Source organism: Athene noctua, chromosome 1 (genome assembly GCF_965140245.1).
Source record: "Athene noctua chromosome 1, bAthNoc1.hap1.1, whole genome shotgun sequence".
NCBI classification, from domain to species: domain Eukaryota; kingdom Metazoa; phylum Chordata; class Aves; order Strigiformes; family Strigidae; genus Athene; species Athene noctua.
Window position 1 is genome coordinate 164,314,445 of NC_134037.1, and position 25,397 is coordinate 164,339,841.

Genomic DNA, 25,397 nt, shown 5'->3' on the forward strand with positions numbered 1-25,397 from the left:
GCCATCAGTCTCAAATATGATAAAAACTGCAGAAGAATCCTAGGTGTGTGAAAAACAAAGGCTGAAGTTCCATCATTTGGTTTATATCAGCAGGGACAATGCAGTTTGTCTAAACTCTACTGGTTACGCTATAACAATATGCCATCAGTAAGCCAGAAGGGTGAAAACGAGGGCAGATTTAGGTTTTTGCCTTTATTTATTTATTTTTTCCTCAGTCTCTGAGAAGAATGGATACCTGATATCCAGTCTTTGAACAGGTATGTTTTGTAAAGAAAGGCACTACTAGCAACACAGTTCAATCATCTCAGGTTTTTTTCTGAATAAGAGCTAAGGCAAAATCTATAGAAAACCCACTAAATAACTCTGAGTGTGCTGCATATTTACAAATTACATCTTCTCTTCGTTGGCAGAGTTGCATCTTTTCCTTAATCACAGTCATAGGCAAGACTGTGAAATGATGGATCCCAAACACCTGCAATTTCCTACAATGTATTTATTAGCCCATATACATTGTGTTACCTGGTTTTATTTTGATCAGAGGCAATTTCTGAAGTGTCAAACATTACTCTTAAGTTGAAGAAAAGGTCACTATAGTCTTTGAAGTACCACTACACAGCAGTGACAGAAAAGCAAAGATTGAGTTTCACGCCTGCAAGTTTTACTTAAACAAATGGCCCCAGTTTGCCTGCTCACTTAGGTGCCTCTGTTAGTTTTCCCATAATTGCGAGGCTTGCAGTTAAATGAAATGGCAGATTCATCACTGATACAATCTTTGTCCAAGGTTTACAGTCCTTTAATTTGTGTGCTTTCAGGGCTTGAGGGCATTTTCCAGTAGCTTTTCTTTATCCTGAAGGGATTTGGATATCCTTAACAGGGGACTAAATTAATCCTTACATCAAATGATACCAGAAACGTGGCCTTCACTTGTTGTCAATTTAGAATTGAAAACGAAATTGCTTTCTCAGAAAGCAAAAGGAACGTAGAACACAGGTAGAAATTACACAGAAAAAAAAAGATTACAGTCAATACTTCAGTGTCTACAATGTGATTAGAGAATTGACAAAAGAGTAAATACATCTTCATGCCTGTTGATCATAAAAGCTTGAATTCACCCTATGGATGGGTGTTTGAGCACTTAAAATTAATAGAAGGACAAAATCGTGGCAGGAAGGGAAAACATTAGCAACTGGGGGCAAACTAAAAAACAAAACTTCACAAAGAAGTCCAGAAGTATCAAGGCTGAGGTACAAATACATGCTCATATGAAATGCCCCCAACAACAGTGTACCTAAAATCTACTATTTCAGAGTGCAGTGTTGAGAAGCACTTTCTCCTTCATTAAGAAGGTAGTTTTCTCCTACCCACAATACCTAGCATGGGTTTTTTTCTTCCAATGCAGGCGGAAAAAATAGCAAACTACTAAAGACTAGAGGACCAAGAAACTACAAATTTCATATTCATACCAGATTGTTAGCAGGTGTTAAGACTTCCCACAGCAACTGATAGTTGTTTTGACTGATTTCTAAAGAACTGGCACAAGATTCTCCACACAAATTTAAAAAAAATTCTTATTATCTTTTAATGAAATAGTGACGTTTTTAACTAAAATCTCTTCTGGTCAGAAGTTGGTAAGCCAAACAATAATGAGGCTCTATTCACTGGTCTTTATAACCAAACTAAATAACCTTGACTACTGAATATAACTGGGTTTGTGACTCTTGGATGAAAGGAAACAAAAATTCTGTCTCTGCTCAGTAATGCATGCATGAAAGAAAATTCACTGTTTAAGAAACATCTGAACCACTGCCATAACAAGTTACTGTGCTTTTTGCTATAACCTAAACGACAGTAAGATGGACCTGTAAGTTCCTGTATTTCCAGAAATTTCCTTGAACCCAGTTCTCAGTATTCTTAAGAAGGGTTAAAAAACAAAAAATCATTTCAAGACTTGTTTCAGAAAATCTTCACAACCCACCTTTGCTATTTCTGGTAATCTTGGTATTTCAGTAAGCCCATAAATTTTTGGGGAAAAAAAAATCAACACATTTTGCTGAGTAAATAATTGCGTAAAAAAAAAAAAAGAAAGAACCACTATACAACTTTACCCAGGAGAAATATGATAGAACCACAGAAAAATTACTAACTTTAACAAGTAAAAAATAGCTACATTTTATTAGTATTTACAAATTAAAATTGTATATTTACAATATAAACATTCCAAAGTAACATAACTTGTAATAAAAAAAGATCCTCAAGCACTTGACTAGCGGAACACATTTTCTCTCCTTGAATTCAAAGGGAAATAGAATTAAGCTATGTCCAAAAGCGATTTCTTTGACTTTCATAAGGAAATTACAAGCGGAAATCAAGCAATAGAACACTATTTTAAACCCACAAGAATGGTTAGATAAATTAACATGGCATAATTCTCATACCAATGCAGGTTATTAAGGTGCCCCCAAAATAATAAAATCAAGCCATCTCAATGAAATGCGTTAACATAAATTTAGTTAGAAATTCAGAAAAAAAAAAAGCAGCAAGCTTTGTTCTACAAGCAGAAAGAGGGTGGGTTTTTTAGCTTGTTTTATTTTTCCTAATGTAATGCTTCTACTAATCCTTTATTCAAACAGATCTTAATAATGACTATCTGCTATTGCAGATTCCCTTCTCAGGAAGGAAAAACATTCTATTTACTTCACTGATGGGAATATCCCTCAATGCTGGTATTGCTTCTTCTTGAAATTTCTTCTGTTGCTGCTTTTTTGCATAGTTATCTACAGGAGACAATGAGAACATTTCACATATTAGAGATATTTTTTCTTTCAAAAAATGTTATATAATGCAACACTTTATAAATTTAGCTACTATAAGTGATGCTGAAGACCCCATCTTGCTGAGATAGAAGATGGTCATCAGAAACCCTTTACATCAACATATATCAGCAGAGCCCCTGAAGAAATCAACCCTACTCTCCTGCTGAAATTACTGCCTGCAACATTGCTTGCTTTAAGATGCTGCATGACATTAAACCATAACTACCCAAAGGTAAAACAGACAAAGAAAAATCCCCACAGTGATTATCTCAGTCTGTAGTTTGAACGCTTTGTACTAGGATTTAGGCTAAGAAATGCTGTCCACCCTCCCTTTATCTTGGCTGCTTGTTCCTATCCCCACAGAGCACCCATTCATGTAACAGCATATACATTTTTACAGGTGTGCTTTGAACACAATTATGGAACCGCTCTCTCTAAAAAAGAGTATTTTCAAATATAGTTCTTTTTCAAACAAAGTACATCCCCCATTCCACCTGCCACACAAACTCTTGGGCTGACACCAAATGAGAGGGTGACATAAGAGTTTGAATGAGTGACCAGGAACACAGGGGTGACTAAATGGCAGTTCTGAACAGAAGTGTTGGAGTAATGCATGTGAACTACAGACTTAACTGATTTTTTTCCTTAGCAGTTCAGTGTAATGTAATACTAGGTACATAGTTTGTTAAAACCATACAACTTCAGCAGCCTTAGCAATAGGTAAATTTCTTGCCAAATTTTACAGTTTGCATTTTTTCTAACAAAAATGGCCACCTGCAAATAGTGGTGGAGTTCCTCACATGGAGGAAGATGCAGCTGCCTGGAGAATACTGAAAGTGCCCAGAACATGCCTCCTTGGCAGGAGTAAAGGCTACACAAAATCTGAGAGAAAAACTGAAGAACAGATTTTTTAGGCAGATAATCACTAACGTACCTGATCAGGCCTCCTTTGCACCACCCTGACTGCTGTGTTCCTTCCCACTTCTGCCACTGCCAGGTAGGCATGCACATCCTTCCTCCCGTGATACTTTTCACTGATTTGTAACACAAGGCACACACCTGGGAGATCTTTATATGCCTAACCCCTGTTCCACTAATGTGGTCTGTTTTAATAACAAAGTACACACTACCAGTTGGAAACCACTGCCATGAGATGGCAAAGAGGGAAGAGTCATACTCCTGGCTATCTTTTCACTCTAGTACTTCAGTATTTCCAAGAACTCCTTTTCTAGATCAAAATATTTCAAGCTTAAGATTTGACTTACATTATATATAACATATATGTATTCACAGAAATTATCAGTTAAGCATCAAAATCTTAAAAAAAACCCCAATAACATTACCTGTAATAGTATGTGTGGAGTTAAGAGGAGCTGTACTCATCATGTTAATACCAAAAAGTAATATATAACCAATTCCTATAGCAACTAGTAGGTACGCTGGCAAAGCAACTGCCCAGTATCTGAGGAAAGAGATTTAAAAATTTGCATATCATAATAACAAACACCTAATGATATAACAATTTTCATGTAGTGATTGTTACTGTATCTAGCACAAACTTAGCCAAGAGGAAAAGAAACACCACCCCTGAATATGCACTCTGCTCTCCCAAGATAACTGACTGCAGAGTCACTGTAGCTAGTTTGGTATAAACCATCAAATAGATTCCTTCCAGAAGATTTTTTTTTTTTAACTATGGTTTAAAGTTTACTGTATTTTAATCAGCAAACTTCCTGAAAACAAAATGTCAAATTTACCATAAAACTTCCAAATACTATTTCCTTCCTTACACAATGAAGACGTTTCATCATAGATACTTATCTACACAAAAAAATGTTTCATAAAGATTTTAGTCCTGTACCATCAGGAAAAAAATGGATTAAATACAAGGCCAATATTTAAAAAAAAAGTTTCGTTATTTGAAAATAATCAAGGGTGTCCTATACTAACACACATTCAGGCTAAACATTTTAACTGGTTGAACTTACTTTTGAGGCCAGTATGTTAGTCCCAAGGAGAACAGCCAAGTCTCGGGAACATATGCCCAGATAAGGTACAACACTGCATGGAGGAATTAATAAGTCATAACAGTACAACTGAAGTTTAGACTTCCTTCCTAAGTTTTAGAGTAATGCTTCATACTGATACATCCTAAGAAAATATTTTTGGTTTACACTATTTAAACCAAAATAGCTCTACCAAAACATTGCAGAATATGCCTCTCAGACACAAAACCCACCCAATATGGGGGCAATATTTTATAGCTGGTTATATGGTATCATTATATTTGCTTTAAAATTTACATTCTGATTTCCTATATAGACAGACAAAGGTTTATTGTTAGTTGAACTGTAGAACAAAAAAACCTTCAGTAAAAGGATGCCAAATGATTCTGTGCACAAAATATTAAAGCAAAAAATGCTTACACAGTGAGTCATTTGGTCGAAGGAAAACTTGTCAGAATCGCAGTGTTTGGATGGAACAGTTCAGAAAATTACTGGAAATACTTTCTTAATTCCTGGCATCATTTTCACATCAACAAAACCAATACTGAAAAATTTTTCTCCCTAACAAATAATCCAGAGAAAGGTTTAACAAAACTTGAGAGGAACAGGTTAGTAGCCAGACAGAGACACAAGTTATACAACTGCAGTGGCTTCCTGTGAGAAGAACGAAAACCCACTTTGTTTAATTTCTACTTACTTCCTGAGGGGAAGAAAGACTTACAGTAGGATCCTGGATTATTATTTGACTACGGTGTATTTGCAGCACCTTTTCTTGTGTTGAAAAAGTGTTCTCACTCTCTCAAGCCTTGGTCCTGTGTGGGCATGCAAGATGTCCCCAGTGAAATGCTAAAGCACCTGTCACACCAGCAAAGAAATGCTGGTATAACCCTCATTATTTTCCATCACTCCTGACCAGATCGATTTTTTTTTTCAGTATTTGAGTGGGGAAGGTTGCACTACTACTATCTACTAGGGTTTATGAACAGTGACAATGTATACAATTCGAGTAAACAAGTTAGTAAAATGAGAACCCAGATAATTTTTAAAATAATTTGACTCCATAATATTATTAGAGACCTCATAATAATGTTAAAGACAGACAAAACACGAGGAAATCGCAAAAGGCAATGACAGGTCTTTGTAACAACCGACAGGTCCGGCAAGCACTGGTCCCTTAGTCCTCCATCATGCACCCTTACGATAGGTGGTGTAATACGATTTCGATCCCTTTTAGATGGTCTTATCGGAATGACATTTGTCTCCTAAGCAAAGCGACACTTTCTGGTGAAGTATTCAGCAGCCGGTATACTTACTAAAGCCAAACGAGGATCCTAAAAAAAGGGCAAACCCATAGATTGCCCTTTCTGGCAACGGGGCTGGGGAGTTTTCAACCATACCGGTCTCTTCCCTTTAGCTGCGGGGCGGGGGGAGGGAGGGACACGGACAGACACACGCAGACAGTGAGAAGCTGTTTCCCGCCGAGTCCCGCACGCGCCCACCCGCCCTCAGCCCCGGGGGCGGGGATACGCGCGCGACAGACGCATGCGCCCGCCCAGGGGCACGCGCTGAGTGGGCGGCGGGCGGGCGCGCGCAGCGGCCCTTTCGCCCCCCCGCCCCCCCCCCCCCCCCCCCCCAACCGGCACACAGGAACCGCGGTGCGACCGACCCACCGACCCCCTTCCTCCCTCCTCCACAGGCCCCGCCAAGCCACCCTGCCTCCTTCCTTTCCAGGTCCCAGCATGGTGAGGGAAGGAAGCCACACCCAAGCCACCCGCCGGAGGAGGAGGGAGGAGGCAGGCGGCGGCACCCCGCCGCGCTCCCTACCCCCCGGTACCGCGCGTCCCGCTCCCCGACGGGCCGCATCTCGCACATGCGCAGCCGTGCCGCCGGCCCCGGGCCCGCCCGGGCAGCGGGCGCATGCGCAGAGCCTGCCTGCCAGCCGGCGGCGGGCGGGGACCGCCGGCTGCTCGCCGCGGGTTGGCTCGTTCCCGCCTGACGTCATGGGAACGAGCCAGTGCCCGGGCCCAGGGGGGTGGGGGCGGTGGCGCGCGCGCGGCAGGAGGGCCGCGGCGGAGCGGTGTGGGCGGTAGCGGGACCCGGCTCGGCCCAGCGGAGCCGGAGGGGAGCGCGGCGCATGGCGGAGGCCGGTGAGGGAGGGAGAAGTAAGTGGCGGTGCCGCCGCAGCCGGTGGGTGCTCCCTCCCCGTCCCTCACAACACCCCTTGGCCGGTAGGGCTGGGTCTCGGAGGGTGACGTCCGTCTTTCCGGAGCCCCCGGCAGGGTGACGCCCGGCCTGTCCCGGCTGGGGTGGGGAACGGTGCTGTCGGCCACGGGAGCCGCGGCGGAGAAGCCCCTCCGGGTCGCTGGAAGCTCTTTTCCGCGGGGAGGACCTGGCACGGGCAAGGCTGTCCCGGCGGGAAGCGTCGGGCTGCGACACGTCAGTGGCGAACCTCCGGGCTCCCACGGCGGAGGGGCGGCTGTGGGGGAGCCCCGCCGACCCCCGCCTCGGCTCCGGCGGAGCTGTCGTGGCGGGACGGGGGCGGCTGGGCGAGCCGCCGGGCGGCAGAGGGCCGCGGGGCCTGGGCGGGAGCGGGGCCGCCGCCGGCTCTGTCACACGGGGCTGCCCGGCGCAGCGGGCGGGGTGTTGAACCCCGCTCTCCCGGCGTGTGGCTGCAACTCCTCAGGTGCTGCCCCCTCAGCCGGCTGGCAGAAGCTGCACGTCCCTCTCCCGCCTGTCTGTCAGGTGCGAGGAAGCGTGCCGGAGTGCTGTCGGGCGTCGGCGGCTTCGCAGACTGTCGAGTTAACCAGCCCTTTTCAACATTAACCTATGCTGTGTGCAAATAAGAACACAACGTCTTTCATGAAGCTCTTAAAGTGCCATTTAATGTGATCAAGTCCTGCAAAAGCACGTTATTTGCCTTCTCCTCATGTATTTTTCATCATACTTCTCTTTCAGGATCATGTACCATGGGTGAACCTATATCCGAATCTGGGTTTGCAGCCTCGGCTTTCTATGCTCTTGATAAATCTTGCTGTGAATTGGTAAGTAGCTTTGAAACTAGAGGAGAAACTTGCAAGATCCTCCATTGGGGTTTATACCCAGATCTGATCTACAGAGTAATTGCTAGTGTTGATTAATTCAGGCTGATGCAGAAGTACCTTACACTGCTGTATGTTACTCACTTGCAGTACTAAATTGTGGTAGAGAATAGAGACTGTGTGTCCTCTATCAGGCAAGTTCTGCTGAATGCATATACAACTATGTAAAACTAAACAGGGATGATCCTATTAGCAGAACTTCACCAATCTGTTGGCTGTGTATCCAGGCTGTATTTGGGATGATATAGCTCAGAGTCACAGATTCAGTTCCTTCAATTGCAAAGCATTGCAACTTAGTTCATGTAAGTTCAAGTTGGCAAACTAACTGCAGCGTGTTCACCTATTCCTTGTTCATGTCATCTCTTAATTTTTTTGTAGTTCTTTGTGCCCAATAAGGCCCCTGCTTATTTAGCGGTTTCTTTTATTGAATAAACTGTAGCCCTCTTCCGCTTTAATACTTCCAAAATTGCTTTCCTTGACTCTTACTTTCCACTTCTTGCTGTGCTTAAGGAGTCTTAGAAAACACTGTGGTAGTTAGTCTTCCTGTTGCTTGGAAAGTTCAGTTAGGAGTTATTTATCCGAAGTGTTGCTGCTGCAAAATAGGAGCTAGCTGGCCTACTGTTCTTTGCAGAACCAAAAAGTACAGGTAAATTGAATTTCTTATTTGTAAAGCTGTATCTTTACAAGGGACAATTATCAGTAGTGAGTCTCATTGGAAATTGTTTATATTAATTTTTTTTTTTTTTTTGTGCTGTGGACAAAATGAAGTACTTCTAAAAGTTGTGTCAGCATAAGTTACTAGACACCTTATCCCCTAAGGTGATGTGTGTGCTCTGTTACAGAAAGAAAGGCCTTGATTTTGTGCAAGTGCTAACTCTTGGTTTTCAGGTTTGCCTTAGCGTGAATACCACCTGGGCTTGACATATAGAGGAGGTGTGTGTGTGCTTTGTTTTTGTTTTTGTTTTTTTTTAAATATTGTAGCAAAATCCATGCTATGGAGTGAAGGAGACATTTAGTCATCTTTCAAGATGATTTTGAAATAAGAGATAATTTTTTTCCCTCTTTGTTATCGAGTGTCCTGGTCTGTTAAGCATCGATGTTCTAATTTATTTTTGAGAGTAAGCCTTGATTTACATGTAACGTTGTAATAGTTCAGAAATGCTGCTTTGGGTGAAATTATGTGATTGCTTGTCATCACTTTAGGTCAAGTTAGTAAATCGTCATTGCACAGCATGCTAGCATTTCCAGGAAGTCTGCCAGAAAGAGTAAATGTTTGCTAAAGAAACTTTATGAAAGATGTGTTTGGTAATCAGTTTGGTTTTATTCTTCAGTCATATTCTTTAAAATGGTAGTGTGCAATACATAGACATGATATCTAGTATTTATTAAATGACACATGTATAATGTTTGTTAACATAATAGATTTTGTAGGGATCAGTAAAACAGAACAAAGTCATTTATTCTTCAGCTTGAGAGGCTCATATGGAGTACTATGTTTTAAAATAAGTATTGGTACAGTATGCTTCCATGAAGTAGAAGATCAACCACTCCACTTACTTTGATATGTATGTATTTAGTTAAATATACAGGTGCTAATAGTCAGAATGTTTTTTTTTTTTTTAAAACCGATGTTGTCATCTTAAATGTGTTTCCTTAGGTATTCTTGAATGTTATATTGCTGCCTAGTACCTGATTTTGAATTATTAATTAGAATACTATTCTAGTATGGTTTAATATATTGTTTAAACTAGTAAAAATCTTCCTATCTATTAATAACTATGAATCTATGGACATTTTTGAACGGATATGCAGGTTAACATTTTTCTTCATAAGACAGCAACCAAACCATTGTATTAATTCTAGTAAATTAGCTTTTTTTCCCCATTGTTTTTTGTTTGCTCTTTGGCTGTGCTTAATGTGAATTATAAAGATTAGATCCAGAGAGGTTTGTCATTTGGTAATGCAGAATGTTGCAGATTTCAAGTTTCCTTGTTTTCCTCAGAAAATCATTGCACTAGTACAAAAACATATGGGAGAATGAGGAATACCAATAGTATTTTATTCATGGGGAAATGGGGTTGGGGGGAAAAAGCACATGGGAGCATTTACTTAGCTCAGATTGGTCTTAGAAGACAGTGACATGCTGGTGAGCATTGAATGAGCAGTTTTAACATTTTATAAAAAGCTTCTGTTCAGAATGAGTATATAGAAGGTATATAGGAATAATTTTCCTGTTTAGGTCCGTGGTGTATGCATGAGTGTTTTAGTTAATTACTAAATAATTATAGTTTATAATGGTTAACTAAATAATTGTAGTTAATTATCAATTAATTTTGTTAACTAATGTATTTGCATTAGTATTTTAGTTTGCATCAGGAGAACATTTTTGAAACAAATATCCCCGTTGTCCCCATTTTTCATATTTTGGCTTATGTTGTGAAGAGGTCTTGGAGTGTGCTAGTGGGATTCATTGGGGATGAAACTAATCTGGAAGGTGCTTTTTCAAGAGTATGGGTAATGTGCATCAGCCACAAATGGGAGCTCTGTCCATGGGACTAGGGACTAGAACTGAACCAGTGCAAACTAAAACCCCTTGAAGAGTATATCCTGTGATGAAGAATGCTTGTTACCAAATACTTTGCTTCACAGATTTGTTCTCTGTTTAATCATGCTGCTTGCTTATGAAGATGTAATCATAGACCATCTTTTATACCAGTCTAAGTATGTTCAATAATTGGTGACAGAACGTAGAAATCGCTTCCATTCCTTTCTTCCCTGATGTAAACAGTTTATATTGGTTTAATATTTAGAAACAGTTAAGCAATCATTCTTTATAGGTAGTGTAACACATATGCAAGATGTGCAGTGTTAAAAAACATGTTTATCTTCAGGGTCATGGAGTGTTTGTACAGCAGTCACCGCATAAGCCTAAAACAGGTATGTAAACTAAACCAATATTACATAACTTTCTAATGCACTTTTCTTGCTGCGTTCAGATCTTTTGATTGCTATTTCACTTTTTTCCTTATTTTGTATAAAACAAATAGAAATTTTTTACTTCTGAGCAGAAACATTGGCATGTTCCTTTACACTGGAAGAATTCTCATCTTTTTGTCCTAATGTAATGTGCAGAAGACTGCTATACATTTGAGAACAGTGTAAATACTCAATAATATGTACATATATGCAGTCAGTGTTATGAGGATGGAGATTTAAGGCTTGTGTTCATAGGCTGTGTTTTAATTGTAGCTATGTTTCAGCTGTACAGGTCTAAAGACACCTTCAAGTTGATCTTTGTAGGCAAAGTTTTGCAGTGATAATATTTAAAAAAAAAATTAATAGTTGCAGAAAAGCAGGTGGCTCGAGTATGTCGAGTTCTTCAGAACTTTTATTCACTATACAAATGGTAACCTCTAATATGTAGGAAACTCAGATGAACACAGCCAGCTTTGTAAAATGGATTTTTACATATATTCAGACTCTCAGATAACCATGCTTCTGCTCTGAGAGTACTTGATGTCACCTCAATAGACTAATAAGGATCTTTACCTTTTAAAGACAGTATCTCAGGGAAATAGATTATATTTTTGAAAGAGCAATGCATCACACACATGGCCTTTGGAGAAGAAAAGAATATTGCTGATCTTTTTGTACCATGTTGCTGTGTGCCACATTACTCTGGATTTTTTGTAGAAAATAATTAAATGGGTACAGTTAAAAGAGGTTCATGTTTTATTTTGGAAGTAGAATCCCTTAGCCATTAAAGGGCTCACAGCCCTTGTTAGGCTCCTCACTTAGAAGCAGGCTGCATTTATTTGTTTATAATGTTTTTATATCAATACGATTCAGAGTACAGGCAGTTACTTAAGCAAGAAATGTAAAGACTGCCAGCAGGTCCCTATTTTTACCTCCGTATAAATTCTCTCTCCCCTTTCAATTTATAAAAAAACCTCAAGTGGACAGATGTGTTTGGAGTGTTCAAGTTTTCTTGTTTTGGTTAGGTAGTACTTAGGAATACAGTATGGAAATATCTGATGTTTTTCAATGTTTATTTGACCTTTGATTACTTGTAATGCGTGAATTTTGTAGTCTAATTCCTAACTGTTTTCTTGAAGATGTTGATCCCTGTGAAGTGTGGTGCAGTCAACCAGTTGACATTCTACGAGAATATTGCAATGTTATTAAAATACGCATCTTTTGGCCTCTTCTCTTCAAAAGTGAAAGTAATTATTTGGTAGCTGATTGGAGGTAAGTAATCATGTTCTTGAAGTGATTTCATCAACCTTTACTTTTTTTGTTGTTTTGTTACCTGGGAAAGATCATTATATACTTTCAGTAGTCATTAAATTGTGTACAGGAATGGTTTTATTGGTGAGCTAAGTTAGTTAAGGTCAGAAGGCATAGTTCTTGAATACACAGAAGAAAATACTAAGAATGAAGTTTGGCATCTAAGGGTGTATTTATGTACTTAAATGTATGCGTTTTATTTCAAAAGTATCTTTTGATATACATCTAATTACTATAAATACTAGTGATTAAGACCATGTAACACAGTATTATTTTTCTAAATGCTAACTGGTTCTGTTTTTAAGCAATTCACAGATTTTAGACCGGCATTGGAAGAGACTCTGTGATTTAGAGGTTTTGGAAGACCTTGTTGATTTAATTAAAAAAGTTGTTGTAAGTACTATATTTTAATTTTGTGTAAGCTTTCAAGTATAATAGGTTAATTAAATCTGTACCTTATGCATTTTGGGATTATATCTTAAATTAGATGTTTCCTTTTGCTGGAGTGAATAAATTATTTGATGGTTGAGTTGCAGTTTTCTAGAAAGTGTGTCATAGGCTTTATTACAGTTGAGCTAACTTGCTAAATATTTGCAGAGTCAATGATACAGTTGACTGGGGCCCTTGTAAATTGCTAAGAAAGGGAGTCATATCAGTGAGAAAAATGGCACCATTCCTGGATGAAAAAGTTAAATAATTTTTTCCAGCTCAGTTATTTTCCCCTCATTTATCAAGTGATATTTAAGGTTTGCTATTGTTGTTGACTTAAAACAGAAGCATAAGAGTGCAGAGGAGAGAATGATGTAAGAAATGTTCTCAGCAGCTGAAGGGAATAGATTTTATTTTATTTTGAATTTAGGTATGACGCATCTTTAAAAAAATAATTTGTTGAAATTCTGTGCTCAATCCCAACCTATACTTTTCCAGTCTACCTTACTGTTACATGACTTTCTATGATGAGGTATTCATGTGCTGTATTGATCTTGTGGATTCATACTTATGCTCTTTTGCTGCTTCGTCCTTCAGACTGAGTGCTCTGTTTTCACCTTCTTGTCCTTCAGGATGTTTCTGCAGTTTTTCCATTTTGTCTCATGTCATGGCTTCTTTGTGCTGTTTATTCCCTGGTAGTCTCCCATTCAATCTTTAGATGAGAGGGTCTGTGTTTATTGCCATCTCCCTGTTTACCTCTGCTTCCCTCTTCTTGATTTCCTCAGCCTGTGTCTCCTCCATGTAGAAGTTTGTATATCCAATAGTAAAATTTATTTGGAGGAGCAGAAGAGCTCAGGAGAGGAAGTGCTGTTGTTTTGGGTTGTTTTCATGGGATGTATCAGCTGGTTCTTTGGTATGATTTATTTTTCAACAAAAACAGTAGGGGATTTACCTGAACAGAAAATGTTACTGAGTTGAACCTGAGCAGACAGAAACTGAAGTTATCAGGTCTTAATAACTTGGGTTTTATTTGTTTTCTATCCCTCTTCCAGAATGTTCCACCTTTTATCAGTGGCATACTGAGAATTGGTAGCGGAATAGAAAATGTAAGTTTCTGGAATTGGTTTTAATAGTAATGTTTCTTTATGCGTGAATATGAACAAAACATTTGTACAAATATCCAAAACTTGAAAATGCTTGCATAAATACATTGAGTCTGTAGTTTTTGGAATATGCAGTATATAGGACTGGAGTTGCCAGTTGTGGCAACTCTGAGCCACCAAACGAAATCTATGTGTTACTGGAACTGTGAAATAAATATTGTTTGTGTAAGGAGACCAAAATGCTTGAGAACTTTGAGGGTAGTTCATATGCTGAAAATAAATGGTTTGGAGGTTGCTACTGCAGTGTGGTTGGGTGGGTTTAGGCTGTGCAGCTGGAACCCAGGTCAGCCCACCATGTATCTGCTTCAGTACCTGCTGGTGGCTTTTCTTGTTGCTTGCTTGCCGATTTACCATTTCTTGTTGAAGGCTTACTCCTTTGAGATGTCACAGTGCACTCTCTCTGCCTTCAGTCTTTTAAGAGCTCTAGATTCCCTCCCACAAGCACACAGTCCTACCTGTGTGATGTGTTTTGCTTTGCCCTCTCTTTCAGTGCTGGTGTTGGTGTGTTGTGCTAAAAGTCTGGTTAAAAGGCAAATACACTTTATGTATAAAGACAAGAAGTTATTGTTAGTATAGTTGAAGTCTTCTAGAATTACTTATTTCAGAAGAAGAAAGAAAATTAAGAAATAAATACTACTAACCAGAGAAACTCTCTAATAATAATACAGTTAAAATTGTAATACACTCACTTCCTAGTATCTGACCCTTTTCCAGGTGCTGTGCTTACCCTTGTATTGCTCCTTGGGATTCTGAAGTAAATGGCTTCTGTCTGGTGTTTGCCTGTGTGGGGTATAGTTGTTGCTAGCTGGAGTTCTTAGCTTCAAGGTCTGCTGTTGATGTTTTCTTCTTCCTCATCCTAGGATCTACTTAGGTTCATTTTTCACCAAATTAGTCATAACCACAAGGTCAGAAGAAAAATTACTGTTACGGTTAAAACAGAGCTTTAAGCGGGTCAGGACAAGCTCAGAGGAAGCCTGACAAGTCACAGTCCTGTGGCCTTGCAAACTCCGTACAAAACCTGTGGCCTGTTACTAGTGATAGCAATGCTGTATGGTGGGGCTAACAGTGCTACAAGCAGGGCTAAGCTCAATCACTGAAATGATGCGGAAGTTCTACTCTTTGGAGGCAGGTTGGAAATCTTTTATGAGATTCTCAAGTAGTGATACTGATTCAATCTGATGGACTGTGAATGGCAGAGTAAGAGTGTGGTTTGGAAACCTGCTGAACCATCCTCACTGCCAAATTCAGTGTATAGTAAAACTAGACTCCTTACATTTTTCAGCTTGTTATCTTTAGTCTGTGGATGTTGTTAGTTTCCCCGTGTTTGTCACTTTTTTTCCACTTCCTAGTTTCTGATGCCTGCTGTAGGTTAACTGCAAAAGCTAAAATAAAAACATTGACATTAGAAGACAATATCATAACTGATAGTAGCAGTAGGAGAAGCAGAATAGGTACAATTATGTTCCTGCTGGATTACCCAGTTCCTGTATTTTTAGTGATATTCGCCTTAGTCATGCGAGTTTTTTACGTTATTTTTCATAATGTGCAGGCTCAGATAATGTGAGAGTATCCCAGGCAACAGACAGTCTTCATTTAATCCCACTCCTTCAAATAAAGCTCTATAGCTCAAACACTTAAATTTAGTTTGAATAGAAGGGAAGTCATGACTTAACAGAATTAAGTCTTAGTCCTGCTTGGGTTAAGCCTGGAGAATGTTGATTTTTTTGATTAGGCTTGTTACTTCACACTGAAGCAATTTTGTTTGCAGTTCCAGAAAATGAAGTTTCTAAATCGTATTCTATAATTTGAGTGGCTCCCCTGTCTCCTGTTGAAAGAATGATTGTTTTCATTTTGTGAATACGCTGTATCGTGTTGTGCTTGAGTTACCCAGCTATTTATATTTGTGACCTGTTGTCTGTTTCAAAGGCTAACAAATTGGGAACAAGTGCATAGTGTGTTACAGTAGTATTGTCTGTTATATTTACACGGAATGCTTCCACTATATTGCCAGTGAGCTGTTGATCTGTTGGTGTTTTTGTTTTAAAACTTTGCTTTGTGTAGAATTAGTTATCATTTTTTTCTTTATTTTCCTTCAATTGAAATAGGGTATCTTTGATCTTGGGGATGCACTTGATTGGGTCAGATGCACAGGTGATGTCAGTGTTCTGCAGAGGCTGGAGAAACTCAGTGATTTTGTTTGGATCTATCTTGAAATTTTCTTTGCTGAGTGTAAGTACGAACATTTCTGAAGAAACAATGGTGAGGCAAGTCATTTGTGTTGTAATTATGAAATAGTTCATGTTTGAATGTATTTCGTTACTCTGGGAGCGACTGGAAAAATAGCAGTGGTGGTGTGGTGGTTTTCCCTGTTTTCTGCTTATTTGAACCAATCAGTTCTTCCTTGAATCTCTGTATGTGCTGTGTATTTACAGTGTATGTGCTGTTTCTGAACAGGAGCTCAATATTTTTTCACTTTGGTATCCATTATGGGCTGTATGTGCACCCTGTATCCCTTTAATTTAGGATTAAGTTAAAAGTTGTCTGAAATACTATGTGGGTCCTTCTGTTAACCATTTGGCAGAGGATTTTGTCAAAATACTGAAATGTCAGTCATATTTCAAAAATTAACTTATGTAGCTCATGGGAGTTACCATAAGATATTAACACTAGCAGGAGAAGAAGTTCTGCTAAAATTACAAAAAGCTCCCAGGCCCACTGTATTTGATGTCTGTTAAATGGCTTGTATTTTGGTCTTAGTTTTTACACATACACATTCTAACTCAGCTGTTGCAGTATGTAACAGGGTAGTAGAAATTGAACTCACATGTAAGGAGAAGAATCTTTTTGTAGTTAAGTACTGAACTACAAATTTTTTAAATACAAATCTTTAAATTGCAAATTCTTTAAAATACAATTGAGTTTCATTTAATTGCTGGAAATTAGAAAAATAGTTAAATATTTTACAGTCTTCAGCTAGTTATTTTGGGTTTACCCAGTAATAAATAATTCATTTCCTTTTGAACATTTCTGTTGCTTAATTTGTTTCTGTTATTTAGTTGGTATGTCAAATTTTGCTTTCAGTCAGAAAACAGAGTATGATTCTTAGCAGCAGAAGATAAACCCTAATTCTTGTCTTTAACTTTTTAACCCACTGTATTTTTCTGAATTTTGTCTCCAGGTAAACATTATATTACTAAAGTTGCTTTGGAAGACTGTGATTTAGTTGAAGAGTTTAAAGCTGTGACCTGTGAAAACTGTAGGAAGGTGAGAGAAGATACCAGAATGTGGTTGTGCTTTTCTTTTTTTCTTTGGAGGTTTTTAATGATCAAAGATTACCTTTAATCATTTGGTCATTTTTATAAAGATTTCAAAAGCTTGGGTGAGTAATCATTCTGACATAAATAGTTACCTTGAGAGATCCTGGCCTAATAGAGAGATTTAGTTGTTTATGTTGCCGGTGTACAACAGAGAGTGCTCCCTTCCTCACCACGCAGAGAGCTCAAGGAAATGTAGTTAATATTGGTAGAAGACTGTTCAAGTTGATCCTTTTAAAACAGAAATAAGATGCTCTCAAATTCTTTGCCATGTGTTCCCTTATTGTAGATGTTTGTGTGTTTTTCTATGGGGGTCTGGTTAAATCCTGTGTCTTCCTTGCTACAATTCTGTAGTTCAGAAGCTACACTGAAAGGGACTGAATAGGGAACTGGTTGAGCTGTGCTTTATTTGGCCTACTTTGCTCTTTACATGCTTGCTTTTGATGACTATGTTATGGAACCCAGGAGAGCTTCTGAATTAGTCCTGCTTTTTAATTATTGTTTTACTCTTGTCTGCATGACATTTTATTTTGTATTCTTCTAAGCTTATTAATTGCAATGAATCAGAAGTATTAAATTACAATAATAGTGCATATGTAACATTCTGCTTTTACAAGCATCAAAACTTATTTGCCTCTTGTCAAAGGTTTTCTCTTCATTGCAAATGAGTTTCATTACAGTAATTGCTGAATTGTTTTTTTTGATTTCACAGAACAGTGAATCTATGAAACAGAAAGGAAATGAGGAATTTTCCCAAGGAAACTTTGATTGTGCTATAATGTCATATACTAAAGCCATAGAGTTTTGGTAAGAACTAACCTTGTTAACTAGTTTGTGTTATATTATGTATTCATCTTATTCAGATTTATTCTGATTCTGTATAGTTTTGCATAGAGGCTGTTGATATCTAATTTGAAAAAAAAAAAAGCTCTATACAAAACATTTTTTGTTCTATTTTGTTTCTTGTTACTAGTGGTTGTTTGCACTTCTAATGCCCTGAAAATCCTGTTAGGGTTTAAGACTGATCTAAAATTACTAACAGTAAGTACAGTAAACCTGAAAGGAAATGAGTTATTTCGTGTGAACAGCCACTTTTGGTATCATCCCTCCTAAATATTATTCCAGCAGAACAGTGTGACCAACTGTTGCAAATATTTGTCTTGGCGATGATGCAAAAAAAGTGAGCAAGAACAAATATTCAAGTATGTTCTGGGGAACTCTGTATTCAAGAGTCTTAATTTTCTTTTGTAAGTCTTGTTTAATTTTTTCCCAAAAGTTGCTTGCTGAAAGGCTTTGGAGGTTTACCTGGGCTCTATAAAGGGTCAGGGAGACAGAAAGTAAACGAGAATTTATGTCATATGTATATAGAGCATTTGCCCCCTTCCTGTAGTGTGCACAGAATATCAACTAATTACAGAATACTGATTTGGTGTAATTGGTACTTGTGTTGTAGTTGTGCAAATACTGCTTTTACAAGTTCTGGTGTCTATTTGAAGTCTGTAGCTTTATAATCGTGCAGTTAAAAGGATTAGCATTTTACTGATGTTTTGCTTCAGGTCACATAGTAGGATATATTTTAATCCAAGTTTCAAGTGGGTAAGTTGACTTTGGTCAAGTGACTGTATCTGAGATGATGGAACAGGCTAAGAAGGGTTTGCTCAGGGTAGCTGGTTAATGGGAGGGAGGAGCAGAATTGAGTGAAAGAGCAACGGAAATCCCATGGCTTGGAATGAACAAAGGAAGTCTTATAGTTTCCAGGGGCTGTAGAGCTGAGCTGTTGGTACAGCTACTGGTTAGAAATTCTTTGTCCTGAAGACCCTGCTGGAAGGTGAAGGATAGCTCAGTGATGTCTAGCAGCTACAGAATCCTCCTTTATCTGATCTGTGCACTGCCTTTCCTTTCTTATTCTCCCAGTGTGAGCTGACTTTCATCTGCTTCATCATCACACTCCTTCCCTAACTAGCTGCATCTTCCCTTGGCTTCCTTTCTGGTGGTTGCTGGATTACATTTATCGGTTCCCCCTTCTCATTCTCCATTAGGTATGCTGGGGACAATGCTTTAGTTCTTAGAACTGTTGCTTAGTCTGCCCAGTCAGGTAGTTGAGCTAGCTTTTCCATGCTTCGTGCCTTTTTTTTTTTTTTTTTTCTTTTTTAAACAAATCTGAGACTGCAGGGAACATAGTAGCAATGTACTAGCCATATCTTTGGACCATTTGAGGTATGCTTTGCTACGTTTGTCAGAGCCTAGTGAGTTGAGGAAGGAGTTTAAATATCTCTTTTTTTTTTAAAGTGGGCTGAGATTGATTTGAATTTATTGGAAATTGCATCAGTGGGCCCAAATCTTACAAATTATTACATGATGAAAACTAATACTCTTAGTGACTTGTAAATCAGTGGACTATTCAAGGAAGCTTGTGTATAATTTGGTGCTAGAGTGCTTGCAGACAATTATTGTGAAAATTTGCTTTTTTTCCTCAAGATTTTTAAATGTAATGTATGTTACTAACTCTCTCTTTTTTTTTTTAAGTCCTGTAAACCATCTTTTGTATGGAAACAGAGCTCTTTGTTTAATTCTCACAAGGCAGTACAAGTAAGTAACACCTTGTTTATAATCTGCGATATTCTAGTGATGTGCAGTTAAAAATTGGCAATATACTTAGGAAAATGGTATTTTTAAAACTTAAGTTTATAGTAATGGTGATGTTGTGTCCTCAGAAAAATGATACTAAAAAACCCCGAATAATATTAGCTGTATCTGCTGGCAGGGTGTAATACCATTTAAAATTAGGGGAGGGGGTATACAACAACAAACGAAATCTCAGTACCACTGAGTATTGTGGTTTTTATTAAACCTCTTTAAGAAGAGATCAGTGTGGGTATGGGGGTTATTTTCCTTAAGCCAGCTGTTAAACTAAAAATCTGGTTTATGAGCAAAGTGGATGTGTACCTTTTATGTAAAGCCAATGCAAGAATTTGTTGTTAGTATAACTGAAATTTTAAGGGGTCAAACTGTTACTAGTCCAGATCCAGATCTAATTGTTGAAATAAAAAGAAATAATGACAATGTAATTAAAATTAGTATCCACATGATTCTTAGTTTCTACCCTCTTTCTTGGTGTTATGCTCACCCCTCCACTGCCCCTCTGGGTAGGTACTAAGGTCAGCAGTTCCATTGCTGTAGCAGTGGGATTAGAGAGCTGTCAGTATGCAGAGACCTTCTCTGTGAGGAATGTGATGTTCATGCTGATGGTTTCTTCTTTGTCACTCTGGGATCCACTTGGGGTTGGTTTTGTGTTTTCCAGTGTGCTATTACACCTTTGTTCTATCTTTGGTATCCAGTACCATGTTACATCTGAGTTTACTATTCATGGTACTTTTTATGGATATTATTTTTTCTTTTACTATTAAAGACATAGTTGTCCAGATCTGGCATGTCTTTAATTGACCACTGAGGTCTTCATTGCCAACCCTGTGCCCCATTTCTTGTCATCTTGTGCCTGTACTCCTTTGTTGCATCCGTGTCTCCACTTCTCAAGGCCTCTGCTGTCATATCAGGGCTGTATTTCTTTACAGGACATCATCATTTTTGAGTCACAAATACCTCCTTCTGTATAGATAGCAGTAACAAGCAGTTATTCCGTCTAAATCTATGGTTGTACCACACAAAAATAAACAAAAGTAGAACAAATAGCCATCGACATCCAGTCAGTTAGAGAAATGGATGTCATGGTTAAACCAAGTGAAAGATAAGTGCAGGCAGGTCAAGCTGCAGTTCAGGCTGAGCAGGACCGAGGGGCCTCAGTCCTGAGGGTTTGCAAACTCAGTGCTGAGTTTATGGCCTGCTGTTGGCAGTGGCAATACTGTATTATGGGACAATGCATCTCCAGATCATGTGCTGGAGTGTTCGTGGCTTTATCCAAGGAGGGTGTATTCCTTCCATTTTCAGAGCCTCGTGAGAGGCAGTGGCCATGTTCCCTGTCAGGCTTTCATACAGGACAGGACCTTTCCCTTGGCCTCCTGTGGTGATGTTAGACAGTGCTCGGGGGCAACTTTCCTTGCACTGCACCAGGCTGTCGAAAGATGGCACCTAGAGGAAGGACTGGATGGGTGAAAACAAAGCTAACAGTACGCAGTGGAGAACAAGACGAGTGATTCAGTTTTTTCAGATCTTCTCAACTGCTTTTATAATGCCTTAGTAACTTGAGGTTCTGTACCTCGCTGTCTTTTACTCAAGCATTTTTCCTTGTGTTTGTTTCCTTTGCAATATGAATATGGTGCAATTTCTCCCATTTTAATCACTAGTTCTGTTGTAGGGGTTTCTTACTACTGATTTTTCATAGTGTGTTGCCGCATCTCTAAATTCTGCTGTTACTATCCCAGGTTTCTCTAGTTGGGTGGTGTTTTTTGTTCTAACTTGCTTTCATTTCACTGAATTAATTCTTCCTGAAATTTTTAAGAATTTTGTTGTGTAAAACATACTCCTTGTCTTGCAGTTACTGTCTCTTTCAGGCTTTTCTTTAGTATCCAGCTTTTGTTACAACAGATCAACTTGTTCTCCTCCTTTAGATCCTTCTGTACAAGCTTTCCTGCTACAATGGTTACAAAAAATAGTGGTAATGACTAGGCAATTTATGAACAGTTTCATGTGAAACAAGTTTGGTTTTTTTTCCATATTCATTTCCTTTGTGGAGGTAAAATAGTTAATGCCTCATAGGCCTTTGCAGACTTCTTGAGTTAGGTCTTGCTGCAGACATCCTTACTGAGTCAGTGTAACCCAGCTGTTGAAAGAATGAGGTTAACTGTAAGCTTCCTCATCTGAAGTACTCCACATGTTGCAGAAGGAAAGATTCGTAATGGTTTAGCGGCAAACCAAGATTTATTAATGACTACCAGCACTTAATCATAAACCAGTTTAAGGATTACAAAATAATTAAGTAAAATATGTTATGATTAAAATAGCGACTTAACTAGAAAATGACAAGATTCACACTAACTTACTACAAGGTATCCTAAATCAGTGTGTGTGTATATATATATACTCATGAACACAAGACATACAGACACACAGACAGGCAAATATTTGGATCCAGTTAAATACGTATGTACCCACACTTGTGAAAACAGCTGTGTATAGCCAAACATAGTGGTAGGTAGAGAGGTGGGTGAAAGAAAGGCGAGCCTACAGTTAAAATTTCCCTCTTCTTGAATGTAAATACTTACAGTGCATTGCCATTCCTCAGCAGGTGATAATTGAGACTCAAGGGGGGTGACTTCACCCTGGCCCTTTGTTGGCTTTAATGGCAGACAGTACCTCCAAGAGTTATTACCTGAGAGGTGTCCCACTCAGGGGAAGTGCTGGTCACAGGCCTGCAGGAGAGCTCAGGGTCATTATTTATAGGGTCCAAGATAATTGACTTTTGTCAGGTGCTTTTCTGCTTCGGCCCAACTCAAGTGATGAAATATTCTGGTGTTTTCCACCAGTTGTGCAGCCCCAGAAGTTGATGGATGTGCAGTTCTGTGATTGCCCTCCCTCGGCCACATCCCAGGTACAGATGTACCAGGCTGTCAGGAGGTGATGGACTGTTATTACTGCTCCCAAGCGATAGGGAGAGCAGGAGCCAGGCACGTCAAGGGGGTGCCTTAACACCCTGGTCCACTGGTATTTGCAGTCCATACTGCCCTAGGTTGGTATGTGGCCCAGAAGCTGGAGGGAGGGAATCACACCAGGCACCGAGTAGCCCAGCAAGGTGGGGGGAAATTGTACCACCGCAATATGATAGCTTTTTGTTGTAACTTACTGCGTCCTGCTGATCTGATGCATAGCTGTGGTGCAGTGAAGAATGAGTGGTGTATCCCAAAGGTATATAAACTCTGTAACCGCCCGCTTTGGGCAGATTGGTATCTGCAGAGGTTGTTGCTCCCGCCCTGTGTTCTCTCCCATAGCCATAGGGATAGTTTGCTCCTCTTCTGACCTGATCAACATTTTAATTCCAGTTATTCCATGACGCCTTTTATATAGAAAGTCAGTCAGGCATGTTCTTCAGGCTTTAGTTGTTGGGATGTTTGGAGGTTACTGTCTTTCAGTGCTTGGCAGTTAATACTTACATCCTTGAATCTCTAGCTATGATTATGTAACTACTTTATGATTTCTGTCAAAATATTTAGGTTTGGTAGTCAAGCTTTTTTATTAAATCTTTGCTTTTTAGAGTAACATTTTGTTAGAACCCAGTTAGGGGGTAGGTACATATGTAGAAATGCTGGAAAACCTAGGAGGTGGTGGGAGGGAATAAATATCTGATGGGTGGAATAGTTGAGACTGTAACATTTTAACCCAGGTAAACTTCAACAGAGAAGTGTTATCTGGCTGTGCCCTTACACAGGTGAATGAACTGTTCTTTTATTCACTTTGTATTTTTATATTGCCTTGTACTTCTGGTCTTCAGGTTTTTTTTCTGAAGTATAAATAATAAATACCTCTTCTTTTTTGCTCCCTTCTCTAAGGAGAGCCCTTGCTGATGGAAAAAGAGCAACTGTTTTGAAGCCTAATTGGCCAAAGGTTAGTTTCATATAAATTTCAAAATTGTATTTTCTCAGTACTGTAAACCAACATAAAAACCCAGAGTCATAATTATAGCTTTGACCCAGGTGGATGTGACATGTTCTCATCTGTGTTTAGCACTAATGACCACAGAATGAACCCAGTACTTTGTGGACTGAGAGTTCTGCTTCAGTCAGCCAAATACATAGTATTCTTGTACTTTTACATTAAAAAATGTTATTTTGACATGCTTGTAAGTGTTGTTACATGGTGTTCTGCATGTGTAAAGACAGAAGAAAACATTTATTACATTGTTGTGCATAGCTATGTAATCACAATGCTTTCAAGAGAATATATGTAGTCCTTACAATAAAAATCCTGATTAATGACCAACATGTATTTCCCAATATTCTTGGCCTAAAGAAGAGTAAATAAGGGTTAGTTACAAAATTGCAAAGTAGTAGTTGAGATTAGTGGAAAAGGAAAATTTACTCTATTCCAAAGCCAGAGGCTAGATGCTGCTCCTAGTGGATTATTTTTCTGTTCCAGTCTTATGAATAATTGAAAACTTTGATTCATCATTTGTCCTGAAACAGGTGCAGTAGATAACTTCTGAGTATGCACAATTCTACTTTTTATTGTCTGCAGCAACTGTTTTGAATAGAAATTATTCTATTTGTGTGAATGAATGCTTGAAACTCAAACTTATGTCCTTTTAGGGTCACTATCATTTCTGTAAGGCACTGTCATTACTGGGGGAACACGAACTGGCTTTGGAAGCTAATGAGAGAGCCCAGGAATTATGCAAGAATATTCTTGATGGACTTAAGGATCTTATTCAACAAAATGACAAGTTAAAGAAGACATTAGAAGAAATCAATGGTAACCTTTTCTGATTTCAGTATCTACCTTGAACATAGCTAAACTCCTTCATTAGTAACTTCCCTTTGAAACTAACTAATTATCTTTTTTTTTTTCCCCCTTCCTATATAATTTTCTATAGGTATTAAACAACATAAACAGAAACCAAAGAAATCTCTTCTTGAGAAAAAGTAAGCAATTGTCAAGTTTGCTTTTTTAAATTAGCGAGTTTAGTATAAGATTTAAGTAATACATAGCATAGATATTGCTTAAATTTCGTTATTTATCAGTAAATAAAAATGGAAGAAGTAAACTTACCAGAACTGCAAGCAGAGCGCAGCCTAAGAGTAAAGAGGGCATTTAGTACCTAAATAAGCTATCTTGAGATGTGTTCCACTTGCAAGCAGTTTCCTTCAGCAGTAAGTTTTACCCATGTTGGAAATAGCAGGAAGCAATTACATTTTCATGTGTTTTGTCCTCCCAACTTTAAGTACTTTGCTGTTGCAGAAATTTGGTGCCTGAAAATGCGCAATCACACCCACTTTTTTGTGTTAACTTTGCTATATAAAGTTTGCTAGGAGATACTAATCTCATTTGAGGAACTGAATGCTAGCGAATGCATTTTGACAATGGTAAAAATGAATGTATATCATCATTTGTAGGAACTTGGTTTTGTCACATCTATTCTGTGCTTTTGCCTTGCCCAGAGAAAGTAAAAGATTCTGTGTTCACAGATTCAGCTAACTTACAATATATTCTGTAACTTTTGTATTAAATATTTTTCTGAAAGATCATTTTGATTTTTTTATTGGCCTACTTGTAGTAATGTGCTGTCATTCAAAAACAGTACAGTAAGTAAACTACTAAACAGCTTTTTGTAAACTTGAAA

The 25,397-nt window shown here is 38.7% G+C and overlaps 2 protein-coding genes across 8 annotated transcripts in view; one reads left to right on the plus strand and one right to left on the minus strand.

The window, feature by feature from the left end:
- Nucleotides 1-1,394: 1,394 nt before the first annotated feature.
- Nucleotides 1,395-6,736, minus strand: PIGP (phosphatidylinositol glycan anchor biosynthesis class P). Of its 6 annotated transcripts, none has more exons than XM_074903695.1 (5): nt 6,690-6,719; nt 6,133-6,233; nt 4,802-4,874; nt 4,157-4,275; nt 1,395-2,774 (listed from the first exon to the last, which is right to left on the minus strand). In XM_074903695.1, exons 2-5 carry the CDS (start codon nt 6,212-6,214, stop codon nt 2,644-2,646), a joined length of 405 nt encoding a protein of 134 aa, XP_074759796.1. In that variant the 5' UTR covers nt 6,215-6,233; nt 6,690-6,719; the 3' UTR covers nt 1,395-2,643. The 6 variants fall into 6 exon arrangements, with proteins under 6 accessions (XP_074759796.1, XP_074759769.1, XP_074759753.1 ...); XM_074903668.1 differs by lacking the exon at nt 6,690-6,719 and adding an exon at nt 6,531-6,683; XM_074903652.1 differs by having other exon boundaries at nt 1,396-2,774; nt 6,644-6,736.
- Nucleotides 6,737-6,872: 136 nt separating this feature from the next.
- TTC3 (tetratricopeptide repeat domain 3) overlaps nt 6,873-25,397 on the plus strand; it is a 64,097-nt gene continuing 45,572 nt past the window's right edge. For both annotated transcript variants that reach the window (XM_074903707.1, XM_074903715.1), the window contains exons 1-13: nt 6,873-6,981; nt 7,775-7,860; nt 10,809-10,854; nt 12,033-12,165; nt 12,510-12,597; nt 13,686-13,739; nt 15,902-16,025; nt 16,975-17,060; nt 17,823-17,917; nt 19,637-19,699; nt 23,611-23,665; nt 24,367-24,529; nt 24,651-24,699. In XM_074903707.1, the coding sequence (XP_074759808.1) occupies nt 6,954-6,981; nt 7,775-7,860; nt 10,809-10,854; nt 12,033-12,165; nt 12,510-12,597; nt 13,686-13,739; nt 15,902-16,025; nt 16,975-17,060; nt 17,823-17,917; nt 19,637-19,699; nt 23,611-23,665; nt 24,367-24,529; nt 24,651-24,699 (1,070 nt within the window). In that variant the 5' untranslated portion in view covers nt 6,873-6,953. The remainder of the gene's footprint in view (nt 6,982-7,774; nt 7,861-10,808; nt 10,855-12,032; nt 12,166-12,509; nt 12,598-13,685; nt 13,740-15,901; nt 16,026-16,974; nt 17,061-17,822; nt 17,918-19,636; nt 19,700-23,610; nt 23,666-24,366; nt 24,530-24,650; nt 24,700-25,397) is intronic.

What these genes read in the sequence shown, in the direction of transcription:
- PIGP (XM_074903695.1), bottom strand. Translation starts at nt 6,214, where the DNA reads ATGGTTGAAAACTCCCCAGCCCCGTTGCCAGAAAGGGCAATCTATGGG. An exon ending in AGGATCCTCGTTTGGCTTTA is followed by an intron (nt 4,875 to 6,132) that starts GTAAGTATACCG and finishes TCCTCCATGCAG; the next exon opens with TGTTGTACCTTATCTGGGCA. An exon ending in CTCCACACATACTATTACAG is followed by an intron (nt 2,775 to 4,156) that starts GTAATGTTATTG and finishes TGTCTCCTGTAG; the next exon opens with ATAACTATGCAAAAAAGCAG.